A 27,630-nucleotide genomic window follows, 5' to 3' on the forward strand; every position below is an offset into this window, starting at 1 on the left:
ACTGTACTCTACATCATCGACTGCATACTTATGGAATACATGTATCACTAGCCACTTTAACTATGCCACTTTGTTTACTTTGTCTACATACTCATCTCATATGTATATACTGTACTCGATACCATCTACTGTATGCTGCTCTGTACCATCACTCATTCATATATCCTTATGTACATATTCTTTATCCCCTTACACTGTGTATAAGACAGTAGTTTTGGAATTGTTAGTTAGATTACTTGTTGGTTATCACTGCATTGTCGGAACTAGAAGCACAAGCATTTCGCTACACTCGCATTAACATCTGCTAACCATGTGTATGTGACAAATAAAATTTGATTTGATTTGACAATGCTTGAAAATATGAAGAATGGTACTCAGTGATATGTTCGATTTGCCCCAAACATAATGTTTGTATTCAGGACATAAAATCGATTTATTTGCCACATTTTATTCTGTACAGGCTTCCTTCTTTTCACTCTGTCATTTAGGTTATTAATGTGGAGTAACTACAACGTTATTGATCCATCGTCAGTCTTCTATCACAGCCATTAAACTCTGTAACTGTATATTTGTAATGACTGGGTATATTGATAGAACATCCAAAGTGTAATAAATAACTTCACCATGCTCAAAGGGATATTTTGCCCATCTACCAGTAGGTTACCTTCTTTGCAAGGCATTATATAACCTCCCTGGTCTTTGTGGTTGAATCTGTGTTTGAAATTCACTGCTCAACTGAGGCACCTTACAGATAAATGTATTTGTGGGGTACAGAGATGAGGTAGTCAGTCAAAAATCATGTTTAACACTATTATTGCACACAGAGTAACCGATTATGTGACTTGTTGGAGGTGTTCGTAAGAAAACAGACACAAACTCGGCTAGCAATGCTCCGTTCTGCTCCTATAGTTGTGATTCAGAGAGACTGATGGTGCCTCAGGTTAACCCTCCAACAGGTGCTGCCTTCAGCCTGCCTTCTATAGGATCTATCAACTTGAACATGGACCCTGTGACATCACGGACACTACCTGGCCTTCGTCCTCCTCACACTCTCCTAATGTTAAACCAGACCTCAGACAATGCCAGTGCCTCAACACTGAGTGGCTACACAAGCCCATTGACAAATGACAGTAGTAGAGACGGAATGAGTATAGGTGGCAACGCCAAAGAGAAGCGCTTCCCGTGTTCGTTCTGTGGAAAAGCCTTCAGTTTTTCAGGTGGAGATCCACCAGAGAATGCACACGTGGGAGAAATAGTTTGGCTGCCTCCTGTGCCGGACCAGTTTCTCCAACTAGTTTAACCTAAAGAGGTGCCAGAGGGTCCACACAGGGGAGAAATCCTTCAGCTGACCCAAGTGTGAGAAGAGGTTCCCCCGCCAGCACCAGCTTAAGATGCACCTGAAGGTCCACACAGGAGAGAGTTTGTTTGCCTGTACGCACTGTGGGAAGAGGGTCTCAGAGAGGAGCTACCCCAGGATACACCAGCAGAAAATGCACACAACAGTCGTGTATAGTAATGCAGTACTAGTTAGTTTGTAATTAATTCAGTTGGTTTTAGATGTAGTAGGGAGCTGGATGAGGTGAACTGAAGAAAATAATGAGTATGATGAGGCAGATTAGATGATATGGTGATAGTTGGTGTGATGATGTCGGTAAAAATGATTTGATAATGAAAAGTGACAACCTTTTCCTGTTGTTTTATGCTTGTGTTTTATATAATATAATGAGGAGTCGATAGTGCCTTAATTAATGCTTGGGTGGGGGGTCTTATAGTAGTCCTGTTTCACTGCATGTACAAGTAGGTAACCTGTAATAGTGTGAAATGTGTTTTGTGCATTTCCCAACTCTTAACCGCTAGGCTACCTGCCTACCTCATGTTTACTTGACATGAAATAGTGAAAATGTGTGTAATGTCATTTTATCAAAGCGAGGGCACAAGATTTACAGAAAATGTAAAGTGTTACCATAGTGAGAAAAGTTATTCTACTTGTCACGTGTTGTGACAAAACTACTGTACTTCACGTTATGTGAGTGTATGACCATTTTGTTTTTGCAGAGTCTCTGATCTCAGTAGAACCAAAACACCATACTTAATTCTTGAATCAACAAATATATACTTTTTAAATGTTTTATAATGACCTCCAATGGCTCCATATTGTCAGGTACTTGTGTTAGAGATTAGATTGTGGTTAAGATTTTATAATATCATGTCATGTTTGTGTGTGCACAGCAAAGATTTTCTTATATAAACCTTTACAGTCTGCAGTCAATGAGGACCTGCTGATATCCAGTGTTGCTGGTGGGAGAGACTGGACCTCTGAAGCGGATGGTCACAAAACATGGCCCCGGATCAGAACTCTGGATCAGGAACCGTCGCTCTTCTTTCCCGAGTTGGAACCAGGACCCAACCACGAGGGACAGAGACTCCACCAACAAACAGAACACACGCAGTGGACAGATGGACTGAGCAACCTCAGTCCTAGTGGTCATCAGAGAGACAGAGGCTCCAGTCTGCAGCCCAGACCCTTCTCTTCACAGTCTCAGTGCAGGGATGAAGCAGGGCTTGGGGCTGATAGAGATAGACCCTCCTGTTCCTATGATACAAACACCACAGTATCCATGATGAACAGAGCAGGTCACCCTGGGCTTCAGCCTTCACAGAGAGTGGTGGGAGAACCCCCTGGTGGTAGTCTATCAGCAAGTCTGTCTCATCCTTCAGGATCTCATCCAATGCCTGGTGAATGGGTTAATAGAAGGCCTGGGTCTGGACCAGTCTAGTCTTCCTCAGTTACCTCATGGTTATCCCACTAATACAGACAGGGTCAGCATGGGTGTTTACCACAAGTGGTACCTAGCCTATAACACAGCACATAATCCCAACAAAACCAAAACAATGGCAAGAGGTCAAGGGGAACCAATTTTGGGAACCAATTTTTGGCTGACATATTATAGTTATCATGTGAAGTGTCTTGGGGTGAGAGGGTAATTAAATTCACACCCTTCATTAGCTTGTTACTTGAAACAGGCTTGTGTAAATACCTGTTTTTAGAGAGAACGTAAACCGAGGCTAGAACAAGGATAGCTTAATATTTACCGTACTGAGGTGATGTAAATGGAATAAGTCATATTACTTTCTACACTATTCTTGTCAATACAGTTATTTTTAAAGAAGCCTGTGGTGAGCTTGAAATATACTGATCATAGTACATTTGATTTGTAATGTAGTTAGCAGTACCGTAATTCAAAGAACAGCCCGCATATATTTTTCATTTAACCACACCCTTTCAGCAACGACGCCAACCAATAATATCCTTTCTCTTCTGTGTAAACAAAAGTGAACAGTAACAATTTCCACATTTGCGTTTTTATTGTTGTTATTTAGACGTTTATTAACACCCTGTAACTTAAAATATGACTAATTTAACTGCACAACTTCACATGCTTACCCCCAGGTAGTGTTTAATTCACGTTGGAGACAGGACTTGGTTGATAGATGTTATCTAGGTAACGCTAACTAGCTAGCGAACAATGGCTAACGTTAAATGTATGGTTTTTCACACTCAAATAGCCTCCATCATGGAGGTGCTAGCGAATGCAGCCGTGGAAGATATCTGCAAACTCGTAGACGACGATTATGCAGTGTTTCGTTTGGAAATAACTCAAAGCCAGAAAGAAAACCGGGTATTGCGGAGGAAACTACAGCTTCAGGAACAGAAGGTATCACGGGAGCGCGTCCTCTCCAGTCGTCCCAGAAATGTCAAGATTCTTCACAGATACAGAGGAATGGCTAGAGGTAGGCCCGTTCCCCTCTGCGCATGATTGACTTCAGATGTGTTTACCACAGATATGGTTAACCAGAATTGGGTCTTGGTCAGTTTTGAGATAGTTTAGTAATCAAGGGAATTATTGCATATTAACAAATATCATATTCTAACCAGATTCTTTATTTAATGCATTTCCTATTATTTACTCAATGAAAATGGAACATAATACATTGATCAATAAATAGTACATCAGGAAGTTATAGGAATTTTTACCTTGCCTCCTGGGCAATTCTAGACATTGTCAATAGTGTACAATATACCGTTGAGCATTGATAGTAGTTAACCCAACCACCTCTTCTTCCCAATCGCTCTCTCAGGTGAAGGACATCTCACTGGAGGCCACAGGAGCTTTGTGAAGCCAGCGGGACACAATACATGGAGAGATGACCAACCAATCACCGTTGATGAGGGGAGTGGAACCTCAACCCAGCACGTTATCATGATAGAGGTTAGTGTAATAGTATTACATCAAAATGACAGTATATCAAATGTGGCCAGTTTATTTCAGAAAGACTCACCGCAGCTATTCACTTGCTTACACGTACATCCTTATTTATCTGCCATAGGGGAGCTTGGAGACTTCCCAACGACATTGTAATCCAATTAAACTCATGTACCGGTAACAGGTTTGTGACAAATGTAAAGCATTTGTTAATATTTATACAGCCATGTTTTAAAAACTAATTTACACAATAAGATAAAAATCCTGTAATGTACAATGCAGATATGGTCCTGCAAATGACCACTAGGGGGCAATGCAGTTCAGTATACCGCAGTCATGGCTACCAAACAGCACTCACCTCACTGCTGTCCCCCACCCACTCAGCAACGATGGTAGTTAATTCCGTTTTTTGGTTCTCTGCTGTGTGCCTCTCCACATATGGACTTGGTATTTTACTAAATAGGGCTACCTTCTTGTATACCAGGGCTTTCCAACCCTGTTCCTGGAGAGCTACCCTCCTGTAGGTTCTCTCCAAACCTAATTGTAATTAACCTCATTCAGCTTATCAACCAGCTAATTATTAGAATTAGGTGTGCTATAGTACTGTTGTACAAACACCTACAGGATGGTAGCTGTCCAAGAACCGGGTTGGAGAGCCCTGCCTTAGAATGTAAATTGTCATAGTCGAGGCAATATCACCCTGACCCTCAACACAGGGGCCCCATAGGGGTGTGTGTGCGCTTAGTCCCTTCCTGTACTCCCTGTTACCCACGACTGAGTGGCCACGCACAACTCTCAACACCGTCATCAAGTTTGCTGGCGACATGACGGTGATAAGCCTACAGGATGGAGGGCAGTGACGTGTGGTGCCAGGACAACAACCTCTCCATCAACGTCAGTAAGGCCAACACGCCCCCATACACGTCAACGGGGCTGAGAGCATCAAGTTCCTCGGTGCCAAATCGGTGCCAAAAGACTTAAAGTAGTCCACTCACGTGTATAGTAGTGAAGAAGACTCTTTCCCCTCAGGAAGTTGAAAAGGTTTGGTATGGGCCCACAAATCCTCAGTTATAGGTACGCTTGTAATTGTTAAGGACTGGGGAGTCAAAGTCCTAGAGGAAAACCTGGTTCAGTGTGCTTTCCACCAGACACTGGGAGATGAATTCACCTTTCAGCAGGACAATAACCTAAAACACAAGGCCAAATCTACGCTGGCGTTGCTTTCCAAGAAGACTGAATGTTCCTGAGTGGCAGAGTTAGTTTTTACTTAAATCTGCTAGTAAATCTATGGTAAGACTTAAGTGTTGTCTTGCAATGATCAATAACCAACTTGACAGAGCTTTTAAAAGTAATAATGTGCAAATAGTGTACATTCCAGATGTGCAAGGCTCTTAGACTTAACTAGAAAGACTCACAGCTGTAAACTGCCAAAGGAGATTCTAACATGTATTGACTGAGTGATGTGAATATTTATGTAAATTATATATTTTTAAAGGCACTGTATGTCTAGATTTCTTTGGTTGTGTTGTTTTTATTTCACATGTGTGTAGTTCAGCCCTTGAGCTGTTCTGTGTTTTGTGTGGTCCCCAGGAAGAGTAGCTGCTGCTTCAGCAACAGCTAATGAGGATCCTAATAAAATACTATCTGCATTTACCCAATTGAGCTAATCATTAGCTAGATCCCAAATGTGATCTTTTTACTAGTTTGCATCATATAGAATTGTATTACCCAAAGAACGAGCATAAACACAGTGAATATAATGTAGGCTAGTGATGTGCGGGTTGACTCATAAACCGCAGTGCCCGTGGGAGTCCGACCGATATTGATTTGATTGGGCCGCCTAACAAAAGAGATCAAGGACAAAGGAGGGCTATTATTATTATTATGCATAATTTCTGACAATTTAAAATGGTGTAAAAAAAATGGTATTATATAATACCAGAGAGACTTATAACAAACAAAAAAGTGTAAAGCTTTTATTACAGCATGGCAAAGATTATAAAACAGGCAAATTTGTAAATTTTTTGCTTGAGACTTGGTGCTCACGGAATGATTAGGCTATTAATTAAACAAACACTCAAAGCAGGATCTGTATTATTTCTGTAGAAAGTACCTGTCAAGTTTGGACACACCTACAAGTTTTTTCCATTATTTTTACTATTTTCTACATTGTACAATAATACTGAAGACATCAAAACTATGAAATAACACATATATGGAATCATGTAGTAACCAAAAAAAGTGTTAAACAAATAACAACATTCTTCAAATAGCCACCCTTTGCCTTGACATCTTTGCACACTGTCTCTCAACCAGCTTCATGAGGTAGTCACCTGGAATGCATTTCAATTAACAGTTGTGCCTTCTTAAGCTAATTTGTCATTTCTTTCCTTCTTATTGCATTTGAGCCAATCAGTTGTGTTGTGACAAGGTAGGGGTGATAGCCCTATTTGGTAGAAGACCAAGTGCATATTATGGCAAGGACAGCTCAAATAAGCAAAGAGAAACAACAGTCAATCTGGAAAGTAAGAAGAACTTTGAAAGTTTCTTAAAGTGCAGTCTCAAAAACCATCAAGCGCTATGAAGAAACTGGCTCTCATGAGGACTGCCACAGGCAAGGAAGACCCAGAGTCACCTCTGCTGCAGAGGATAAGTTCATTGGAGGTACCAGCCTCAGAAATTGCAGGCCAAATAAATTATTCAGGAGATCAACATCAACCGTTCAGAGGAGAGAATCAGGCCTTTGTGGTCGAATTGCTGCAAAGAAACCACTACTAAAGGACACCAATAAGAAGAGACTTGCTTGGGCCAAGAAACACGAGCAATGGACATTAGACCGGTGGAAATCTCTCCTTTGGTCTGGAGTCCAAATTTGAGATTTTTGATTCCAAACGCTGTGTCTTTGAGACGCAGTGTAGGTGAATGGATTATATCCGCATGTGTGGTTCCCACCGTGAAGCATGGAGGAGGTGTGATGGTGCTTTGCTGGTGACACTGTCATGATTTATTTAGAATTCAAGGCACACTTAACCAGCATGGATACCACAGCATTCTGCAGCAATACGCCATCCCATCTTGTTTGCACTTAGTGGGACTATCATTTATTTTTCTACAGGACAATGACCCAACACACCTTCAGGCTATGTAAGAGCTATTTGCCCAAGACGGAGAGTGATGGAGTGCTGCATCAGATGACCTGGCCTCCACAATCATTCAACCTCAACCCAATTGAGATGGTTTGGGATGAGTTGGACCACAGAGTGAAGGAAAAGCAGCCAACAAGTGCTCAGCATATGTGGAAGCATTCCAGGTTAAGCTGTTTGAGAGAATGCCAAGAATGTGCAAAGCTGTCAAGGCAAAGGGTAGCTACTTTGAAGAATATAAAATACAAAATAATATTTTGATTTGTTTAACACTTTTTTGGTGATTCCATGTGTGTTATTTCATAGTTTTTATGCATTCACTATTATTCTACATTGTAGAAAATAGTCAAACCAAAGAAAAACCCTTGAATGAGTAGGCGTGTTCAAACTTATGACTGGTACTGTATATGGATGATTCATAAAGCCAGGCACATTTGACAGTTAGGCCGTTGATTATAGACCTAATTAATTTAGTTTCCTCTGTCCTCACATTTCTTAGACGATTAAGTCAAGGGCTTTTTTCTCATCTTCTATCTCTGCCGCTGCTTCTGCCACATTGTTCTCAACACCAATATGCTGGTTAATTGAGCTATTATGCACATACAGTTGAAGTCGGACGTTTACATACACCTTTAAACAGTTTTTCACAATTCCTGACAATCCTCTTAAAAAGTCCGTCTTAGGATCACCACTTTATTTTAAGAATGTGAAATGTCAGAATAATAGCACAGTGTTTTTCTTTCATCACATTCCCAGTGGGTCAGAAGTTTACATACACTCAATTAGTATTTGGTAGCATTGCCTTTAAATTGTTTACCTTGGGTCAAACATTTCAGGTAGCCAGCCTTCCACAAGCTTCCCACAATAAGTTGGGTGAATTTTGGCCCATTCCTCCTGACAGGTTGGTAGGCCTCCTTGCTCGCACATGCTTTTTCAGTTCTGCCCACAAATTTTCTATGGGATTGAGGTCAAGGCTTTGTGATGGCCACTCCAATACCTTGACTTTGTTGTCCTTAAGCCATTTTGCCACAACTTTGAAAGTGTGCTTGGGGTCATTGTCCATTTGGAAGACAAATTTGCGACCAAGCTTTAACTTCCTGACTGATGTCTTGAGATGTTGCTTCAATATATCCACATAATTTTCCTACCTTATGATGCCATCTATATTGTGAAGTGCACCAGTCCCCCCTGCAGCAAAGCACCCCCACAACATGATGCTAAAACCCCTGTGCTTCACGGTTGGGATAGGGTTCTTTGGCTTGCAAGCCTCCCCCTTTTTCCTCCAAGCATAACGATGGTCATTATGGCCATATATTTGTTACATCAGACCAGAGGACATTTCTCCAAAAAGTATGATCTTTGTCCCTATGTGCAGTTGCAAACCGTAGTTTGACTTCTTTATGGCGGTTTTAGAGCAGTGGCTTCTTCCTTGCTGAGCGGCATTTCAGGTTATGCCGATATTGGAATCGTTTTACTGTGGATATAGATACTTTTGTACCTGTTTCCTCCAGCATCTTCACAAGGTCCTTTGCTGTTCTGGGATTGATTTGCACTTTTCGCACCAAAGTACGTTAATCTCTAGGAGACAGAACGGGTCTCCTTCCTGAGCGGCATGATGGCTATGGTGTTTATACTTGCATACTATTGTTTGTATATATGCCATTTGGCAGACGCTTTTATCCAAAGCGACTTACAGTCATGTGTGCATACATTCTACGTATGGGTGGTCCCGGGAATCGAACCCACTACCCTGGCGTTACAAGCGCCATGCTCTACCAACTGAGCTACAGAAGGACCACAGATGAACGTGGTACCTTCAGGCATTTGGAAATAGCTCCCAAGGATGAACCAGACTTGTGGAGGTCTATAATTTCGTGGCTCTTTTCTTTTGATTTTCCCATGATGTCAAGCAAAGAGACACTGAGTTTGAAGGTAGGCCTTGAAATACATCTACAGTTACACCTCCAATTGACTTTTGCCACATTTTGTTTCGTTATAGCCTTATTCTAAAATTGATTTTTTTTTAATCCTAAAAACCTCAGCACACATCATGCCAAAGGAGATGGCAGCAGTTTTACAGGCTCCTAACCAATTGTGCTATTGTGTGTGTTTTTTGAAAGTTATTTTGTACATAATGTTTCTGCCACCGTCTCTTATGACTGAAAGGAGCTTCTGGATATCATAACAGCGATTACTCACCTGGTACTGGACAAATATTTTTTCTTTAACATGTCAGATGCAAAGGATTTACTTAAGACACCGAACATGGCCCAAATCCCCATCATTCGCATGAAGAAGAGATGGAGGTATAGGGGACGTAGGTCAGGGTTCCTTGTAAGAATCTGACAGCGAGTGAGTAATCCCCCGCCTACCATCAGTCCTATTAGCCAACGTGCAATCATTGGATAATTAACAAGATGAGCTCTGATCAAGACTATACTACCCAAGGGACAATAACTAATATATCTTATGTTTCACAGAGTCATGGTTGAACGACTGGGTTTTCCAGGCATTGGCAAGATAGAACATTTGTCTCCGATAAGACAAGGGGTGTCTGTCTATTTGTCAATAACTGCTGGTGCACAAAATATAATATTAAGGAAGTCTTGAGGTTTTGCTCGCCTGAGGTAGAGTATCATGATAAGCAATATTTCCCAAGAGAGTATCTATATTTTTCGTAGCTGTCTACTTACCACCACAAACCTGGCACTAAGACCACACTCAACAAGTCGTATATGGCCATAAGTAAACAAGAATATGCTCATCCAGAGGGAGCAGTCTTTCTGGCCAGGGACTTTAATGCAGGGAACCTTAAATCTGTTTTACCTAATTCCTAACAGCGTGTTACATGTGCAAACAGAGAGAGGGAAAAAAACAACCTATAAAATCTGAACATAATTCTATACTGCTGTTTACAAGCAAAAACTTTAAAAAGGAAGTACCAGTGATTCGTTCAATATGGAAGTGGTCAGACGACGCAGATCCGTAACTTCTTATGGCTGCAATCCCGTTAACAGGAGCGATATGACAACAGCCAGTCGAAGTGCAGGGCGCCAATTTCAAAACATAAAAAATCTCATAATTAAAATTCCTCAAACATACATGTATCTCATAACATTTCAAAGCTAATCTCGTTAATCCCACCACAGTGTCCGATTTTCAAATGTGCTTTACAGCAAAAGCACCACAAACGATTATGTTAGGTCACCACATAACCACAGAAACACAGCAGTTTTTCCAGCAAAAGATTTTCCAGACAGAGTCACAACCACAAATAGAGATAAGATTAATCACTAACCTTTGATCATCTTCATCAGATGACACTCATGGGACTTCATGTTACACAATAGACATGTCAGATTTTTAAAAGGCTTTTCGGGGGAAAGCATAAGAAGCTATTATCTGATGATAGCACAACAGTCAACAAAGAGGGTAGCATATTTCAACCCTGCAGGCGCTACACAAAATGCAGAAATAAAATATGCATTACCTTTGGCGAGCTTCTTTTGTTGGCACTCCAATATGTCCCATAAACATCACAATTGGTCCTTTTGTTCAATTAATTCCGTCCATATATATATATATATATATCCAAATGTCAATTTATAAAGCGCGTTTGATCCAGAAAAAAAAGCTTCCAAAATGCGCAACGTGACTACAAAATATTTCAAAAGTTGCCTATAAACTTTGCCAAAATATTTCAAACTACTTTTGTAATACAACTTTAGGTATTTTTAAACGTTAATAATCGATCAATTGTAGACGGGTCTATCTGTGTTCAATACAGGAAGACAACAAACCATGCTACTTTTCATGTCTTGCACACTCTCAACAGTGTTACCAGTTCCTAGATGGCCGTACTTCTTCATTGCACAAATGAATAACCTCAACCAAATGCAAAGACTGGTGAAATCCAGTAGAAGCGGTAGGAACTGAAAACCAGTTCCTAAGAAATATCGTTTGCCAACGAGAACTCACTGAACAGACAGGGACCTAAAAAAAAGAAAATTCTGATCGGTTAGTCCTCTGGGTTTTGCCTGCTACATAAGTTCTGTTATACTCAAACATGATTCAAACAGTTTTAGAAACTTCAGAGTGTTTTCTATCTAAATCTACTAATAATATGCATATCTTATATTCTTGGCATGAGTAGCAGGAAGTTGAAATTGGGCACGCTATTTATCCAAAAGTGAAAATGCTGCCCCCTATCCCAAATATGTTACAGAAATACTCATCATAATCTGAGACGGTCGCTCAGAAGTAAAAATCACAAATCACGATGGAGTCAACATAAACAAGAAATTACATTATAAATATTCCCTTACCTTTGATGATCTACATCAGAAAGCACTCCAGGAATCCCAGGTCCACAATAAATGTTTGTTTTGTTCAATAATATCCGTTATTTATGTCGAAATACCTTCTTTTGTTAGCTCGTTTGGTATACATATCCAAACGGCCATTCTGGTCAGTGTTACATCCGACAAACTTCAAAAAGTTATATTACAGGTCGAAGAAACATTTCAAACTAAGTACAGAATCAATCATTAGGATGTTAACATATAGCTTCAATAAAGTTCCAACCGGAGTATTCATGAGCAATGGAACACAAGTGGGTACCATTAGGAATAACCGTGATCAGAAAATGGCTGCTTCTCAGACACCTGATACATTCTGCTCTCATTCACTCTCACAACAACGTGGAAGTCTCATTCAAATTTCTATTGATGGTTGACATCTAGTGGAGCCCCTAGGCAGTGCAAGATCATTAATATCTCAAGGGGATTTCATTGGAGACTCTGGTGAATGCATGCAAAGCTCAGATTTCTCACTTCCTGTTTTGATTTCTCCTCAGGATTTTGCCTGCCATAAGAGTTCTGTTATACTCACAGACATCAGTCAAACAGTTTTAGAAACTTTAGAGTATTTTCTATCCAATACTAATAATAATATGCATATATTAGCAACTGAGACTGAGGAGCAGGCCATTTACTTTGGGCAACTTATTCATCCATGCTACTCAATACTGCCCCCCAGCCATAAGAAGTTAAGCTACAGGACTGTTTTGCTAGCTCAGACTTGAATATGTTCAGGGATTCTTCCGGCATTGAGGAGTACACCATGTCAGTCGCTGGCTTCATCAATAAGTACATCTGACGTCATCCCTACAGTGACCGTACGTACATACCCCAACCAGAAGCCATGGATTACAGGCAACATCCGCATCCACTAAGTGGTACATCTGCCGCGTTCAAGGATTGGGACCCTAACAAGGACACTTTAGAAATTCTGCTATGCCCTCCGACAAACCATCAAAAACGGCAAAGCGTCAATACAGGAAGGACTAAAATCCTACTATACCGGCTTCGATGCTCGTCAGAGCTTGCAAACTATTACGGACAACAAAGGGAAGCACAGCCACGAGCCACCCAGTGACACGAGCGTACCAGACGAGCTAAATTACTTCTATGCACGCTTGGAGGTAAGCATGAGAGCACCCGCTGTTCCGGACGACTGTGTGATCACACACTCCGTAGCCAATATGAGTAAGACCTTTAAACGGGTCAACAGTCACAAGGCCACACATCCAGACGGATTACCAAGACATGTACTCTGAGCATGCGCTGACCAACTGGCAAGTCTTCACTGACATTTTCAACCTGTCCCTGACCAATTCTGTAATACCAACATGTTTCAAGCAGATCATCATAGTCCCTGTGCCCAAGAACACCAAGGTAACCTGCCTAAATGACTACCGACCTGTAGCACTCACATCTGTAGCCATGAAGTGCTTTGAAAGGCTGGTCATGGTCAACACCATCCCAGAGACCCTAGACCCCACTCCAATTTGCTTACCGCACCAACAGATCCACAGATAACGCAATCTCCATTGCACTCCACACTGGCCTTTCCCACCTGGACAAAAGGAACACCTACACGATAATGCTTTCATTGACTACAGCTTAGCATTCAACACCTTAGAGCCCTCAAAGCCCATCTCTAAACTAAGGATCTTGGGATTAAACTCAACTGGATCCTGGACTTCCTGACAGGCTGCCCCCAGGTGGTAAGTGTAGGTAACAACATATCTGCCACACTGATCCTCAACACGGGGGCCCCTCAGGGGTGCGTGCTGTACTCCCTGTTCACCCATGACTGCATGGTCAAGCAAAACTCCAACACCATCATTAAGTTTGCTGACGACAACAGTCTGATCACCAACAATGATGAGACAGCCTACAGGGAGGAGGTCAGAGACAACATCTCCCTCAACGTGTTCAAGACAAAGGAGATGATCGTGGACTACAGGAAAAGGAGGGCCAAGCATGCCTCCATTCTCATCGACAGGACTGTAGTGGAGCAGGATGAGAGCTTCAAGTTCCTAGGTGTCCACATCATATCTGATCTCACCCTATTCTGCATACACCAGACAGCGCTTCATAACCAATATACACTTACTAAATATACCTACACACGAAACACCTACTGTACACGTCAAAACAGTTGTCAAATTTGTCTGATGTTGACTTGACTTATCACAGCGGACTTATTTTTACCCACATCATTTATGTCCACCATGATGTATTTAACAACAAAGTAATTATGTAACTACCATATAGGACTCACACGTAGTGGGGATGGGTAAACACTCCATGTTTATTATCTGTGTGTATGTACCGGAGGGAGTGTAATCTGTATCACCTCTCTCTTCCAGGAGGAGGAGGGTCCAGAGGGGGTGCTGGTGAAGGAGGAGGGGTGTGAGGAGGGTCTGGGGAACCCTGAGGGCACCATGGTCATGGAGGACAACCAGACTACACCTCCTCCTGAACTCACAGAAGAACCAGCTGAGCAGCACAGGACGACACACAGCCTCACTGAGGTGAGCCCACTGAAATACTGTCTGAATGGTTTTAGGTCAGGGCTCGTATCCACAAAGCCTCCGAGTAGGAGTGCTGATCTAGGATCAGTTTTGCCTTTTAGATCATAGTTTATTCATTATGTCGACAAGTCATTCAGCACGTCCACTTTGAGATGCTTTGTAGATGCGGGCTCAGGTCTAGATGAATTCTGTCTATTATCAAACCATTAAAGATTGTCAAGTAAACCAATCAACTAACATATTTGCATAGCAATCCCTCATTGCCAAATCAGAAGATACTCCATAGCAGGGAGCAAATATATAATATTTTGGTAACACTTTACTTGACACCAAGCATCGTAATGTTATGACACGGTCATATCCAAGTAATATGTCATAACAGCTGACATAACTTGTCATATGGTCATAACACTCATGACACATATTTACACCTGACATATTACATTATTGTATGGCACATAAATGTCAAAACGCACATTTATTCAACTGTGTTTTGACAAGTTTCTTTAAAAAAATGTTCAAACATCCTTTGTCATGTTTTTATTTTAAGTAACTTGTAGAAAACACACTGACATGGCCATGAGGCATGACCATTGTGTGTCACTTTAGTTGGACTAAGAAAAAACACTGACAAGAAGCTATGACCATCAAATAAGCCAGATAGGCCTATCATGTACATGCCCTTATGTCAGTCATCAGTCAAAAAGAGGGTGTCTTGTCCTGCTCCTGTATTCATCCCAGTCATCAGCAACAGCGCATTGGGGAAGGTGCATGTCTGACATCAATGTGTGCGCAATTACAATAATAATTTAATTTGGCCAATTTCAGAAAATGTTCTAGGTAGGATTTGTGCGTTTTGACACTCGTATGTAGGTGCCATAACCAGCCATAAAATAATGCAATATGTCACAAGAGGTCTAAGTATGGGTTATGACCATAACTTGTCATGTCAGCTGTTATTACATGACACGGTTATGGCCGTGTTATGATGCTAGGTGTCAAGTAAAGTGTTAACCAGATTTCTGGATCCAACATCCTCTCACACTGTATCTCTTACAGTCAATAGACATGGAGGATGGGAAGCCTGATCTGCTGTTGGTCAAAGAGGAGACAATAGAGGATGGACCAGAGAGCATTGATCTTCTGAGTGGACTAAAGATGGGGGAGCAAGGTAAGGGAGAAATACATATAGCCTACATACAGTAATAGATCTTCAATGGGAATAGTGATGCGCCCGGCTATTATTTTTCTTAATTCAAAAAATGAAATCAATACAACTTATGTTTACATAAAAAAACACATATTATAAACACATATTATAATGTATGAACTTGACAACAAACAAATCCATATGTAGCGTTCTCTTCCATATTTGTAAAGTGTATTTTCGAAACTCTTCCTGCAGGTGATTGGATGGAGGATAAAAGAGGAGACTGTGCGGCCATCTTCGATTCCCAGACACAGACTGGTGCAGGCAAGGGCCTAGGGGATGACATCACTGAGCAGGCCAGGACCAGAGGCGAGGTCAGTGGATGGGACAGCGTCCTCAACTCTGGGCTGGGGAACAACACTGTTAACTACAACCAGAAACAGACAGTCGAACACAAAACACCAACTGAATTTAGTCTCCATGACAACAGACTGGCTGAGACCAGGGCGAGGTGTAGATTTGGTCTGCGGGGACAGGGAGGTGTCCGTATGCATCAAAAGAGAACAGACACAGACTCTACTAGCGATGCTCCGTCCTGCTCCTATAGTTGTGATTCACAGAGACTGATGGCACCTCAGGTTAACCCCCTAACAGGTGCTACCTTCAGCCTGCCTTATATAGGATCTATCAACTGGAACATGGACCCTGTGACAACACAGACACTCCCTGGCCTTCATCCTCCTCACACTCTCCTCATTTTAAACCAGACCTCAGACGATACCAGTGTCTCAACACTTAATAGCTACACAAGCCCATTGACAAATGACAGTAGTAGTAGTAGTAATGCCATCAGTAGATCTGGCGCCAAAGAGAAGCGCTTCCCATGTTCATTCTGTGGGAAAGCCTTCAGTTTCCCCAAACACGTGGAGATCCACCAGAGGATGCACACGGGGGAGAAACCATTCAGCTGTAGCCAGTGTCACTTGCGCTTTGCCCAGGCTGGCCACCTGAAGAGGCACCAGAGAGTCCACACAGGGGAGAAACCCTACAGCTGCCCCCAGTGTGAGAAGAGGTTCTCCCGCCAGCCCCAGCTGAAGAGGCACCTGAAGGTCCATACGGGAGAAAGGCCATTCGCCTGTACGCACTGTGGGAAGAGGTTCTCAGAGAGGAGCTCTCTCAGGATACACCAGCAGAAAATGCACACAGCCCATGTATAGAGTATAGTGACATGTAATGTAGTACTAGTTAGTTTGTAGTTCATTCTGTTGGTTTAGGATGTAGTAGGGAACTGGATGAGGTAGAATGAGTATGATGAGGCAGAGTAGATGATATGGTGATGGTGTCTGTACAAATGCTTCACTGATGAAGAGGGACAAACTTTGTCCCTTTCAGGTTGATGCTGGTGTTTTATAATAAGGAAATGATAGTGCCTTAATTAATGTTTACTTTAAATAAAGAAGTCATGTGTAATGTTAACCTTTCCAACATTTATATTATCAAAGCGAGGTTACCAGATTTACCGAAGTTATTCTACACTTGAATAAAAATAAACGCAACAAGATTTTACTGAATTAAAGTTAAGGAAATCAGTTAATATAAATTTGTTAGTCCCTAATCTAAGGATTTTACATGACTAGGAATCAGTGTTGTGTTCTATACCACCTAAAGCGAGACCGATCCAAGACCGGAGAAAAAATTGAGTCCAATTCAACACCATGATTGTAATTTTGTCAATCTCCACCATTGTAAGAGTTCAAAATGTCCAGTATTTCTATGTTCATATTTCAGAAGAACATGTGGATTCTTTACACGTTCAGAATAGGTGAAAAAATGCATGCAGAGGGAAAATAGAGCCACTCTACAAATTATTACTAACCCAAACAATGAAGATCTTCTACGCCTAAGGATCTCAAGCACTGAGATGCAGCTCCACCCGAGTATTTTTAACATATTTATAATGAGAATAATAATTCTAATTACATTATTTTCAATTATATTGATTTAATCTATTACTAAGTAAGCCATTGGCTAGGCCACCAGAAGCTAGACAGAAAGGATCTGCCATTCAACTACATTTTGGCGTGACAGTGGAATCAACCAATCCCATATTGAATTGTAATGGGTGGGACTGTTTTTACAAAAAAAACGTATGGAAACATCTGCCTTCTCAAAGGCCAGCAGGTCACAGCGGAATAGGGAGCAGTAGTTCTCAGTCCAGCCAGCTATCTTTTGTTGTAGGCTAGTTTGCAGTGGCTGCAGCATTTTTATTGAAGATGTTGTTGCTAATTTGTTAGCTTCTCACTTATCAAGAATAACTTTCAACAAGAAGTTAAGTTTCAAATGATCATCAACTGGTGAGTGGGACAGTTTTTTATTGGAGCTCACTTGCTTTTCTTAGCCATTTCTTTGAAAATAACTTCTGTGAAACATTGTTGCATTTAAACTTTAGTTCACAGGCTACTTTGTGTGTTAAATGTTTTTTGCAATGGGAATGTACAACTACTATTTTCGATTAGGAAATGCTTTGCCTAATGGTTGTGTTTTTGTACTCTTATGATTGGGAACTACTAGCTTATTATGTCAGTGTGAATGGACTGCTTATCTATAACATCATGCTGTGTGTGACTGCTGTCTTTCCATTGGCTCTATGTGGTGATGCCTGGAGAAGTGGGTATCCTCAAATTTTCCCAAACGGCCTGACCAGCGGAGGCAAGGCACCCTATGTTTTCCTGTGGGTTTTAATTATATTCCTATATATTTTTCAGATTTGCACTCTCAATCACACCGTTTTTTTTTAAACAGAAAAACAAAAATGTTATTTTCTTAGTCCACAACGATGCTTAAACCACATCCTGATACCATTTTGTAGGTCTGGGAAAAAAGTATTTGAGGTGAGGAGTATTTTTAATAATAGTAATAACGTATTATTTTATCTGATTAGGTGGGTATGATGATAGAATTGTGCGTCAGAAATAGCCTACTAACCAAGACTTTTTCCAATACCTGGTTTGCATACCCATTTACTTGTAGATCATAAGTTTAAACGTCTTTCCCACCTACCCTACTGGCTACCGATGTCATTCTTATGCGACATGCTCCATGCCAAAACCAGTTGAGAGATGTACCCTCTTTCTGCCTGCAGATGATATCCTGCTGAAACTAGGCTGTGCGGCGCACTTGTGAATATATTTCACATGCTTTGCGATTGTGTAGGCTACTTTCTGCATGATCTCTCTATTGTACTACATAACTGATTTTTCGTATACCTCCACTCCACTACTTTAATAGGCATCAATGGGGATTAAGAAGTGAGTATACGAAATGCCCAAAAGTGCACTCCTACATGAGTGCGTTGGTATTACCATTGCTGTCCTTTCAGCATCACAAACCTCTCACACACTGAAGGTCCAATAGGTTCGCCACTGAAGGCCTAGGTCCACTAGATTCGCCACTGCGCAAACTTGTCTATAATAGATATAAAGACTGCAGGTATTAATGTTTCAAGAAAGGAGGGTATATATATTTGGCCTGGCAAAGCGTGTTACGGAGTCTAGTTGATAGGTAATCAACTAGCTGGGTTGTTCCCCGGACCCTGTATGTATGGACTTGTACAATGCTTGAACATGGCTATTGAACTTGACATTTGTGTCGGTCTTTATTCTTTAATCTAACATACCATGTTTCTGCATGATATCAGAAGTGTCTCGAAAAACCACACGTTTGTTATTTTACAGTATAGGCGCAGTTACGTTCCATATGCGAACACACGCCGTTTCCTACTACTACTGTCACACCACTGATCAACTCGTCGTTAGCTGGCTAGTTAGCATCACTACCTACCTCGATGGCTGAAGGCAAAGAGATCTATTCTATCACTATGGCAGTGAACATTCTGCCACCAAAACCATGGTTCTCACAGGGGACTGGAATACTAATTGGGACAACTTCAGGGGTGAATTCGAGGACTATGCGCTGGCGACCGGTCTACATGAAAAACCCAACGAGGTACAAGCGGTAACTCTGAGGAGTTTAATGGGCAGCGATTCCAGGCACATCTACCTGCACAATCTCCCCCACACAGCACAACAACAGGGTGATGGAAAGGCCATACTGGATGCATTGGATAACTACTTCAAACCCGCCAGGAACGTCATTTAGGATCGGTTCGTTTTTGGAAGCTGCAAAACAGGAAGAGGTTGAGTCAGTAAACAACTTTGTAACCCGTTTGAGAGAAAGAGCCGCTACTTGTGAATATGGGGAATTGAAAGATTAACTGATTTGTGACAAAAATAGTACTGGGAATTGCAAATGAGGACATGCGCCGGCGTCTACTAAGAGAGATAGGCTTAACATTAGTAACTGCCATTGAAATGTGCCGCACTGCCGATGTCACTGATATGAGAATGAGAGCAATGGAAATCGATACCCAACGCACTGACGTTGATACTGTTCACACTGTTGCCAGGCAAACATTCAGAAAAAAAACAATCGAGGCAGTAATTCACCACAAACGGTGAATACAGACAGCCCATAGTATGCAAATACTGTGGAAATGCACACGCAAGAGACAGAGCACTGCCCTGCCTATGAAAAACCATGCAGAGCTTGTTGAACTAATAATCACTTTGCAAAAGTGTGTCTCAAAAGCAAAAGAAGGGTGAGTGAGGGCAAGATTCACTGTGTTGATGTCACTCAGTGTTCAGAACAGTGAAAGTGACATTTCCATGCATGAATCCATTGGGGCTGTATACTCAAGAGGGAAGAAATGGTTTGTGGCACTACGATTACACAACAAGTTGCAACAATGTCAACTGGATTCCGGTGCTATATGCAATGTAATGAGCGACAAAGACAAAAATCAACCTGGCACCTGACATACATCTCTTGCCCAGCGATATTAGACTAAAGCTGTACTCAGGAGAGCTAATGAGCTCTATGGGCATCTTTGAGACCCATAGCTGTAGTTTGAGATCGTGAAAACCAGTCAACATCCTCTCCTCTCACGCTCTACATGCGAACGCCCGGGATGGATGCAGTTCACCGTACCAAATGACCTGCACATCACGGAGCTTGTCCAGCAAGGACCCCTCAACTACTCAGCAGATATGACCATGTATTCAACGGGCTTGTTGAATCAGTACCTGGGGAAGTACACTTTGAATTGGATGAGAGTGTCACTCTAGTCCAGTGTGCTCCTCGCAATGTGCCCATTGAAATGAAACTGGATGTGAAAGCACAGCTGGACAAGTATGAGGTCGATGGCCACATGACATCTGTGACTGAACCAACTGACTGGATCAGCAATATGGTCATCATAGTGAAAAAGCCTGAGAAGCTGAGGGTCTGCATCGAGCCAAGCACTGAAACGCCCCCACTACATCATGCCGACACTGGAGGATGGCCTCTACAAGCTTCCCAAGGCCAGAATGTTCACCTTTGTGGACAACCGAGATGCATTCCTGCAATGCAAGCTGGACCAAGATGGCAGCTTCATGACGACCTTCTGGACCCCCTAGGGTCAGAAACGCTGGTTCAAGCTCCCGTTTGGTGTCTCCATGGCGCCTGAGGTATATCAATGCAAGCAGCACGGGTTACTGGCTGTGCTCAAGGGCATTGAACCCATCGCTGATGATGTCCTGGTTGTAAGCTGTGGTGACACAGACAAAGAAGCAGAACGCGATCACAATGTGAAGTTCCTAGCACTGATGGAGTGCTGCCGATCAGTTAAGCTGTGCCTTGGCCTTAAGAAGCCGCAGTTCAAGGTGAAAGATGTCCATTTCCATGGCCACATTCTGTTGGCCAAAGCCCTGAAGTTTTGGCCAACAGTCAGAGCGATCCTCGACATGCCAAACCCGTCTGATGCAAAAGGAGTGCAGCGTCTCATCGGTTTTGCAAAGTTCATATCATACCTATCAGCAGTCTGTGAGCATCTGCACCCGCTGCTGGACAAAGACACACCATGGCACTGGCTACCCAAAAACAAGGCTCCGGTGCAGGATATCATTTCTGGCTTCATCCATGTCAGTGTTGCACTACTACGACGTTATGACGCCTGTCACAATCCAGAGTGACTCCAGCCAAAGTGGACTTGGATGCTGCCTTATGCAGGCCATCCTGTTGCGTTTGCCTCGAGCACTCACTCCACAAACAAAACTATGCACAAATTGAGAGAGTGCCACAGCATAGTCTTTCCTGCCAGCTCATCCATGTGACTCTGCAAAACTACAGCCTGAAGGTTGTCTACAAGCCAGGACCAGAGATGTACATCGGTAACACCCTGAGCAGGGCAACAGCACAATGTACAGGCAGAGGCACTGCCTATCAGCGGCATGCCATCTGTTCTCTACAGCATGAACAACAAGATGTTCAACAGATCAATCAGGCAGACTACTTAAACGTCACAGATCAGCTCCTAGCTCAGATCAGGCAACACACTGACAAGGACGAACACCTACAGTCACTGAAGTCCATTGTTCTCACAGGTTGGCCGTACTTGAAAGAGGAGACACATTTCGAGTTGAGATCAGTGTGCAAAATGGCATCTTGTTTGGAGGTCAGAAGGCCAATATCCCCAAATCACTACATCCAGAGATGCTTACCCGCATACACTCCAGTTATGTTGGAGTTGACGCATGCTACCGCCAGGCACGCAAAACATTATACTGGCCAAACATGCAAGTAGAAATTAAAGACAGCTGTACCATATGCAGCGAGTATGTTCATGAACAGCAAAAGGAAACCATGATGTCGCACAAACTGCCCTCAAGGGCCTGGCAAATCGTCAGCATGGATTTATTCAGCCACAGAAAAATAGACTATCATCGTTGATCACTACTCTGACTTTTGGGAAATGTAACTGCTCCCTGACTTGTCTGCAGAGACGGCCATAAAGTGCTGCAAGGCCAGCCTGACAAAGGCATCACAGACAATGGCCTACAATTCACTACACAGTTCAAGCGTTTCGCCTCAGAATGGGAGTTTGACCACACATGACCACTCCAAGGCACCCAAAGGCAAATGGCAAGTCAGAAAACCAGTCACTATCTGGTGTGCCATCTGCCCAGTACAATTGAAACGGGGATTCATTCGTGAAGAGCATACTTCTCCAGCATGCCAGTGGCATCGAAGGTGAGCATTTGCCCACTGAAGTTAGGTTGAGACCCTGGTGAGGACGACGAGCCCGCAGATGAGCTTCCCTCAGACGGCTTCTGACAGTTTGTGCAGAAATTTTTTGATTGTGCAAACCCACAGTTTCATCAGCTGTCCGGGTGGCTGGTCTCAGATGAAACCACAGCTGAAGAAGACAGATGTGTAGGTCCTGGGCTGGTGTGGTTACACGTGATCTGCTGATTAATAAAAGATAAAACTCCAGTGGCTCCATATTGATACTTTAATCACAGTGTTAGAGATGGGCTTAACTGTGGTTTACATTTTATTCTAAAAGTGGGTGGTTCGAGCCCTGAATGCTGATTGTCTGAACACCATGGTATATCAGACAGTATAACACGAGGATGACATCACTTATCTTTACTGTTCTAATTACGTTGTAACCAGTTGATAATAGCAATATGGTCCTTCTGTAGCTCAGTTGGTAGAGCATGGCGCTTGTAACGCCAGGGTAGTGGGTTCGATTCCCGGGACCACCCATACGTAGAATGTATGCACACATGACTGTAAGTCGCTTTGGATAAATGCGTCTGCTAAATGGCATATATTATTATAGCAATAAGGCATGAAGAGGCATGTTATAGATTTTATTCATGTTTCTGTGTATTCAGCAAAGAGTTTATTATATCAACCTTTTATTTGCTCTTCTGTACAATTTGTGTTTACAGTCTGCGGTCCATGAGGACCTGCTGATGCCCAGTGTTGCTGACGGGAGAGACTGGACCTCTGAAGCACATGGTCACAAACCCTGGCCCCAGATCAGAACCCTGGATCAGGAGCCGTTGCTCTTCCTTCCCAAGTCAGGACCAGGACCGAACCACGAAGGACCGAGACTCCACCACCACACCGAACACAACCAGTGGACAGGTGGACTGAACAACCTCAGTCCTGGTGGTCATCAGAAAGATAAAGGCTCCAGTCAGGGATCCAGTCTGCAGCCCAGACCCTTCTCTTCACAGTCTCAGTGCAGGGATGGAGCAGGACCTGGGGCTGATAGAGATAGACCCTCCTGTTCCTACGATACAAACACCACAGTATCCATGATGAACAGAGCAGGTCACCCTGGGCTTCAGCCTTCACAGAGAGTGGTGGGAGACCCCCCTGGTGGTAGTCTATCAGCAAGTATGTCTTCTCCTTCAAGATCTCGTCTAATGCCTGTTGAATGGGTTCATAGGAAACCTGGGTCCAGCCTTCCTCAGCTACCTCATGGTTACCCCAAGAATACAGACATGGTCAGGATGGGACGGATTAGGACGGACGCCGACAAGCCGTATGCCTGCCCCACGTGTGGGAAGCGCTTCGCTGAGGCGAGCTATGTGAAGAAGCACCAGACCGTTCACACCAAGGAGAGGCCCTTCAAGTGCAAACTATGTTACAAGAGCTTCTCCTTCCTGAGTAACCTTATCAGACATAGGAGTGTCCACAATGGGGAGAAATTGTAGCAGTGTGGCTTGAGATGTACACAGGGAATATGAGAACCATTCTTTATCTGACATATTATAGTTATCATGTGAAGTGTCTTTGGGTAAGAGGGTAATTAACCACATACCCCTCATTAACCCTTTGTTAACTTGTCATTTGAAATAGGCTTGAGTAAATCTGTTTTTAGAGAGACAGTAAACCTAAGCTATAATAAGGATAGTTGAATATTAACCTTACTGAGGTGATGTAGATGGAATAAAGTAATTATTTTCTCTTCTATTCTTGCTAACTCACTGTTCTTTCTAAAAGAGTCTGCACTCAGCTCGAAAGATAGCAATAATATGAGATTTTGTGTAATGTACACTGAACAAAAATATGAATGCAACATGTTAAGTGTTGATCCCATTTTTCATGAGCTGAAAAACGTTCCATATGCACAAAAAGCTTATTTCTCTAACATGTTGTCCACAAATTTCTTTACATCCCTGTAAGTGAGCATTTCTACTTTTCCAAGAACATCCAATCCACCTGTCCAGTGGGGCATATCAAGAAGCTGATTATCATTATTTTCTCTTCTGCTCTATTCTTGCAAACACACTGTTCTTTAGAGCGTTGGGCCAGTAACCGAAAGTTTGTTGGATCGAATCCCCGAACTGACAAGGTAAAAAAATCTGTCCTTCTGCCCCTGAGCAAGGTAGTTAACCACTGTTCCCTGAGCACGAAAGACGTGCATGTCGATTAAGACACATTTCAGTTAAAGGCATTCAGTTGTACAACTGAGTCGGTATCCCCCTTTCCCTTTGTAAAAAAGTTTGTCACAAAACTTGGCGAGGCCTTCAAATTATGTAAACGCCGCGCACATATACATTCAATAATGACAAACCGTCCCTTTGCAAGTCAGAATGTTTAATAAACTTAATTTGAACTTACTCCGTGGTTTTCGTCCTTCTGTTGGTATACATTTTAGACAAAATATCAACAGGGCAGTGTTATTAACCCGACTTCAAAACACGGATCTTTGTGTGTGGCAATCAAGATTTATTTTGCCCGTGCATAATACGGAAGTACGTGCACACCAGACGTTTTCATGAAACTGAAGTTTGCAGGTGTTTACATGGTTTTGTGCACATGCCAGGTGATCATAATTTAAAACGGCAGTAATGGTGCTCTAAAAATTCGGGTAAACAATACTTTCCTGTGGATAATTTGTCTCGAATTTCGAGCAATTGAAGGACAAACCGCACAGATCACCGGTGTAGAGTAAGTTCAAATGTAATTGTATTCAATATTCTTGCTTGTAAGGAACATTTGCACAATGTTACATTCGTTTCAGGCTGTATCTACCAATTGCATGGTGTATTATAGCCTAATGAAATCAGAAAATTAACAAGTCTGTTGTCATTATTTAGATTAGCGTCCCGGTGTTGTGCCGAAAATCTCCCCCTGACAGAACCACCCCACCCCACACCCAATTCTTCATTGCTGCGACTTGGTTGATATTTGACATTTCTGCACTTCACTCCGTTGTCAGTGTAGCCTACATTTCACTTATCTTAGTAGCAGAACGCATTTTTATTTGTGTCCTTCAAGGCAGCTGTCAGTGATCACGTTAGACTGCATTTGATTTGATTTTGTATGGAGGTTTGATCGCGGGGTAGGCACTAGTAATGTTCGCAGTTTTCGGTTTGGCTATTTGTTTCAAGTGTATTCGTCTATAAATATATATCTTTTCCATAATTCGTCATTTGTCCCATGTCTTATTAGACTAGTAGTTGTTCTGAAATGTTTATTGCTTGTCTACATTTTACTCCCTCTGTCTAATATAACACACATTTATTTCGGTTGCCTATCCTGACGTGAAGTTTGTTCTATAGAAACTATTTGACTCTGATGTGGGCCACAGAAAGTATTTGACTCTAGTGACAAAATTAAGGAGATTAATTTTGTCCCCTCAATCATTTTTGCAGCTTTGTACAATGTTAAAAATGATGTTTAAAAAGTATAACTACTCAGTGGTGACCCATCAGGAGTGGGGTGTAATAGGAGTGGGGTGTAATACATTATCAGACTCAGAACATGACATTAAAACCAGTCCAATAATGTTAATGAACAGTAACACATACCAGTTTTTAAAATAGAAAAAACAACAATCACTAGGAGTTAATAATCACCAATTACCATGTGAATAGTTTCACAACCTTGAAAAATGTTTTTGAAGGTGTCTGTTTATAACCAGTTTAATAAAATGTCAGAATTCATTTACAATAATAATTAACCTACTGAACAATAACTCATTAACCTGTTTATTTATTGTGTGTGTGTGTGTGTGTGTGTGTGTGTGTGTGTGTGTGTGTGTGTGTGTGTGTGTGTGTGTGTGTGTGTGTGTGTGTGTGTGTGTGTGTGTGTGTGTGTGTGTGTGTGTGTGTGTGTGTGTGTGGCCTATCAGTGGGAAAACTGGGGGTGTTTTTTTCAGTTTTATATGTTTATCGAACTCTGAGATGATGGTTGACAAGGCAATTCAGAGGTCATGCTGGCTGTCCAGTTTGTTTCTGCTTTTAGTTTTCAGCACGGCCATAGCAGAGAAGACACTTTCACACAGATAGTTACTGCTGAACGGTAGCATGATTCTGATTGCATGACAGGCGAGGGCAGAATGCTCTCCCACTTCGCTGCACCAGAACTTTGGCAGTGTCATTTCCCGGGACGTGCATGCTCAGTCCGCGTTCAAATGACATCTCAACCAGCTGATCCTCTTTGTTGCTTGGCAGCATGATTCTTCCCATCTCCACTCGGGGTCCTGTACCCAGTCGTATTGTCTCCTGTTCTCCTCCGGGAAGTAGTCTCAACGTTCCCTGCAGCTTAACAAGATGTTTAACAGTTTAACAGCAATCTCTGCTTGAAGCTCATAAAAGCGACCCAACACTTTACCCTTGGAAAGCCAGCGGACCTCTGCATGATAAAGCACCTGCTGGTGCTCGCCCCTCATATCCCTACAGAAGGCCTGGAAACACCAGCTTTTTGTGGAACTCTTTTTGATATAATTGACACACTTGATCACATCCTGGAGAGTGGTGTGGAGCTCATGAACCATGTCCTTCGCTGTCAATGCCTCCCTGTGTAGGACACAGTGGTTCCACGTCACACTCAGTGCTCTCTCCAGTATCCGCTTTACTTCTCCGGAGTGCTTTCCCTTCATGGCAGCTTCCCAATCAGTGGTCACACTGTCACACCCATCCAGGCCAGTCCCACAGAGCCCAGGTACATATCCTTTGTGTTAAAGACAGTAGTGATGGTGGGCAAATCAGAACTAAAAAGGAACTGTTCCTCAAAGTTATTATCCCAGGCGTGTCTGACATAGACCATTAGAATTGCATGGTTAGCCACATCTGTGGATTCATCAATCTGCAGTGCGCAATGGCCATTTGCACTGATGCGCTCTGATGTCTGACATGTCCTGGATTCTCCTCCTCACGGTGTCATTGGATAGGGGTATGGTTTTAAGTTTGTTGGCGACTGACTCTCCCAAGATTTTAGTGCACATATCATTCGCAGCAGGGAGTATGAGATCCTCTTTGCTGGTGTGGGCTTTTTTGCACTTAGCAA

At 42.4% G+C, this 27,630-nt stretch overlaps 3 protein-coding genes across 4 annotated transcripts in view; 1 reads left to right on the plus strand and 2 right to left on the minus strand.

Moving 5' to 3' along the window:
* The window catches only part of LOC124012438 (zinc finger protein 606-like), a 1,040,669-nt gene that overhangs the window by 639,636 nt on the left and 373,403 nt on the right, over positions 1 to 27,630 (minus strand). The window lies entirely within an intron of this gene.
* Positions 1 to 27,630, minus strand: part of LOC124012437 — a 971,157-nt gene that overhangs the window by 603,460 nt on the left and 340,067 nt on the right. The window lies entirely within an intron of this gene.
* Positions 3,314 to 24,304, plus strand: LOC124012464 (zinc finger protein 382-like). 2 transcript variants are annotated; one of them, XM_046326102.1, is made up of 6 exons: positions 3,314 to 3,792; positions 4,141 to 4,271; positions 14,124 to 14,288; positions 15,348 to 15,459; positions 15,694 to 15,812; positions 23,274 to 24,304. In XM_046326102.1, exons 1-6 carry the CDS (start codon positions 3,528 to 3,530, stop codon positions 24,045 to 24,047), a joined length of 1,566 nt encoding a protein of 521 aa, XP_046182058.1. In that variant the 5' UTR covers positions 3,314 to 3,527; the 3' UTR covers positions 24,048 to 24,304. The 2 variants fall into 2 exon arrangements, with proteins under 2 accessions (XP_046182058.1, XP_046182057.1); XM_046326101.1 differs by lacking the exon at positions 23,274 to 24,304 and having other exon boundaries at positions 15,694 to 16,914.

The sequence above is a fragment of the Oncorhynchus gorbuscha genome, linkage group LG24 (assembly GCF_021184085.1).
Source record: "Oncorhynchus gorbuscha isolate QuinsamMale2020 ecotype Even-year linkage group LG24, OgorEven_v1.0, whole genome shotgun sequence".
NCBI lineage: Eukaryota > Metazoa > Chordata > Actinopteri > Salmoniformes > Salmonidae > Oncorhynchus > Oncorhynchus gorbuscha.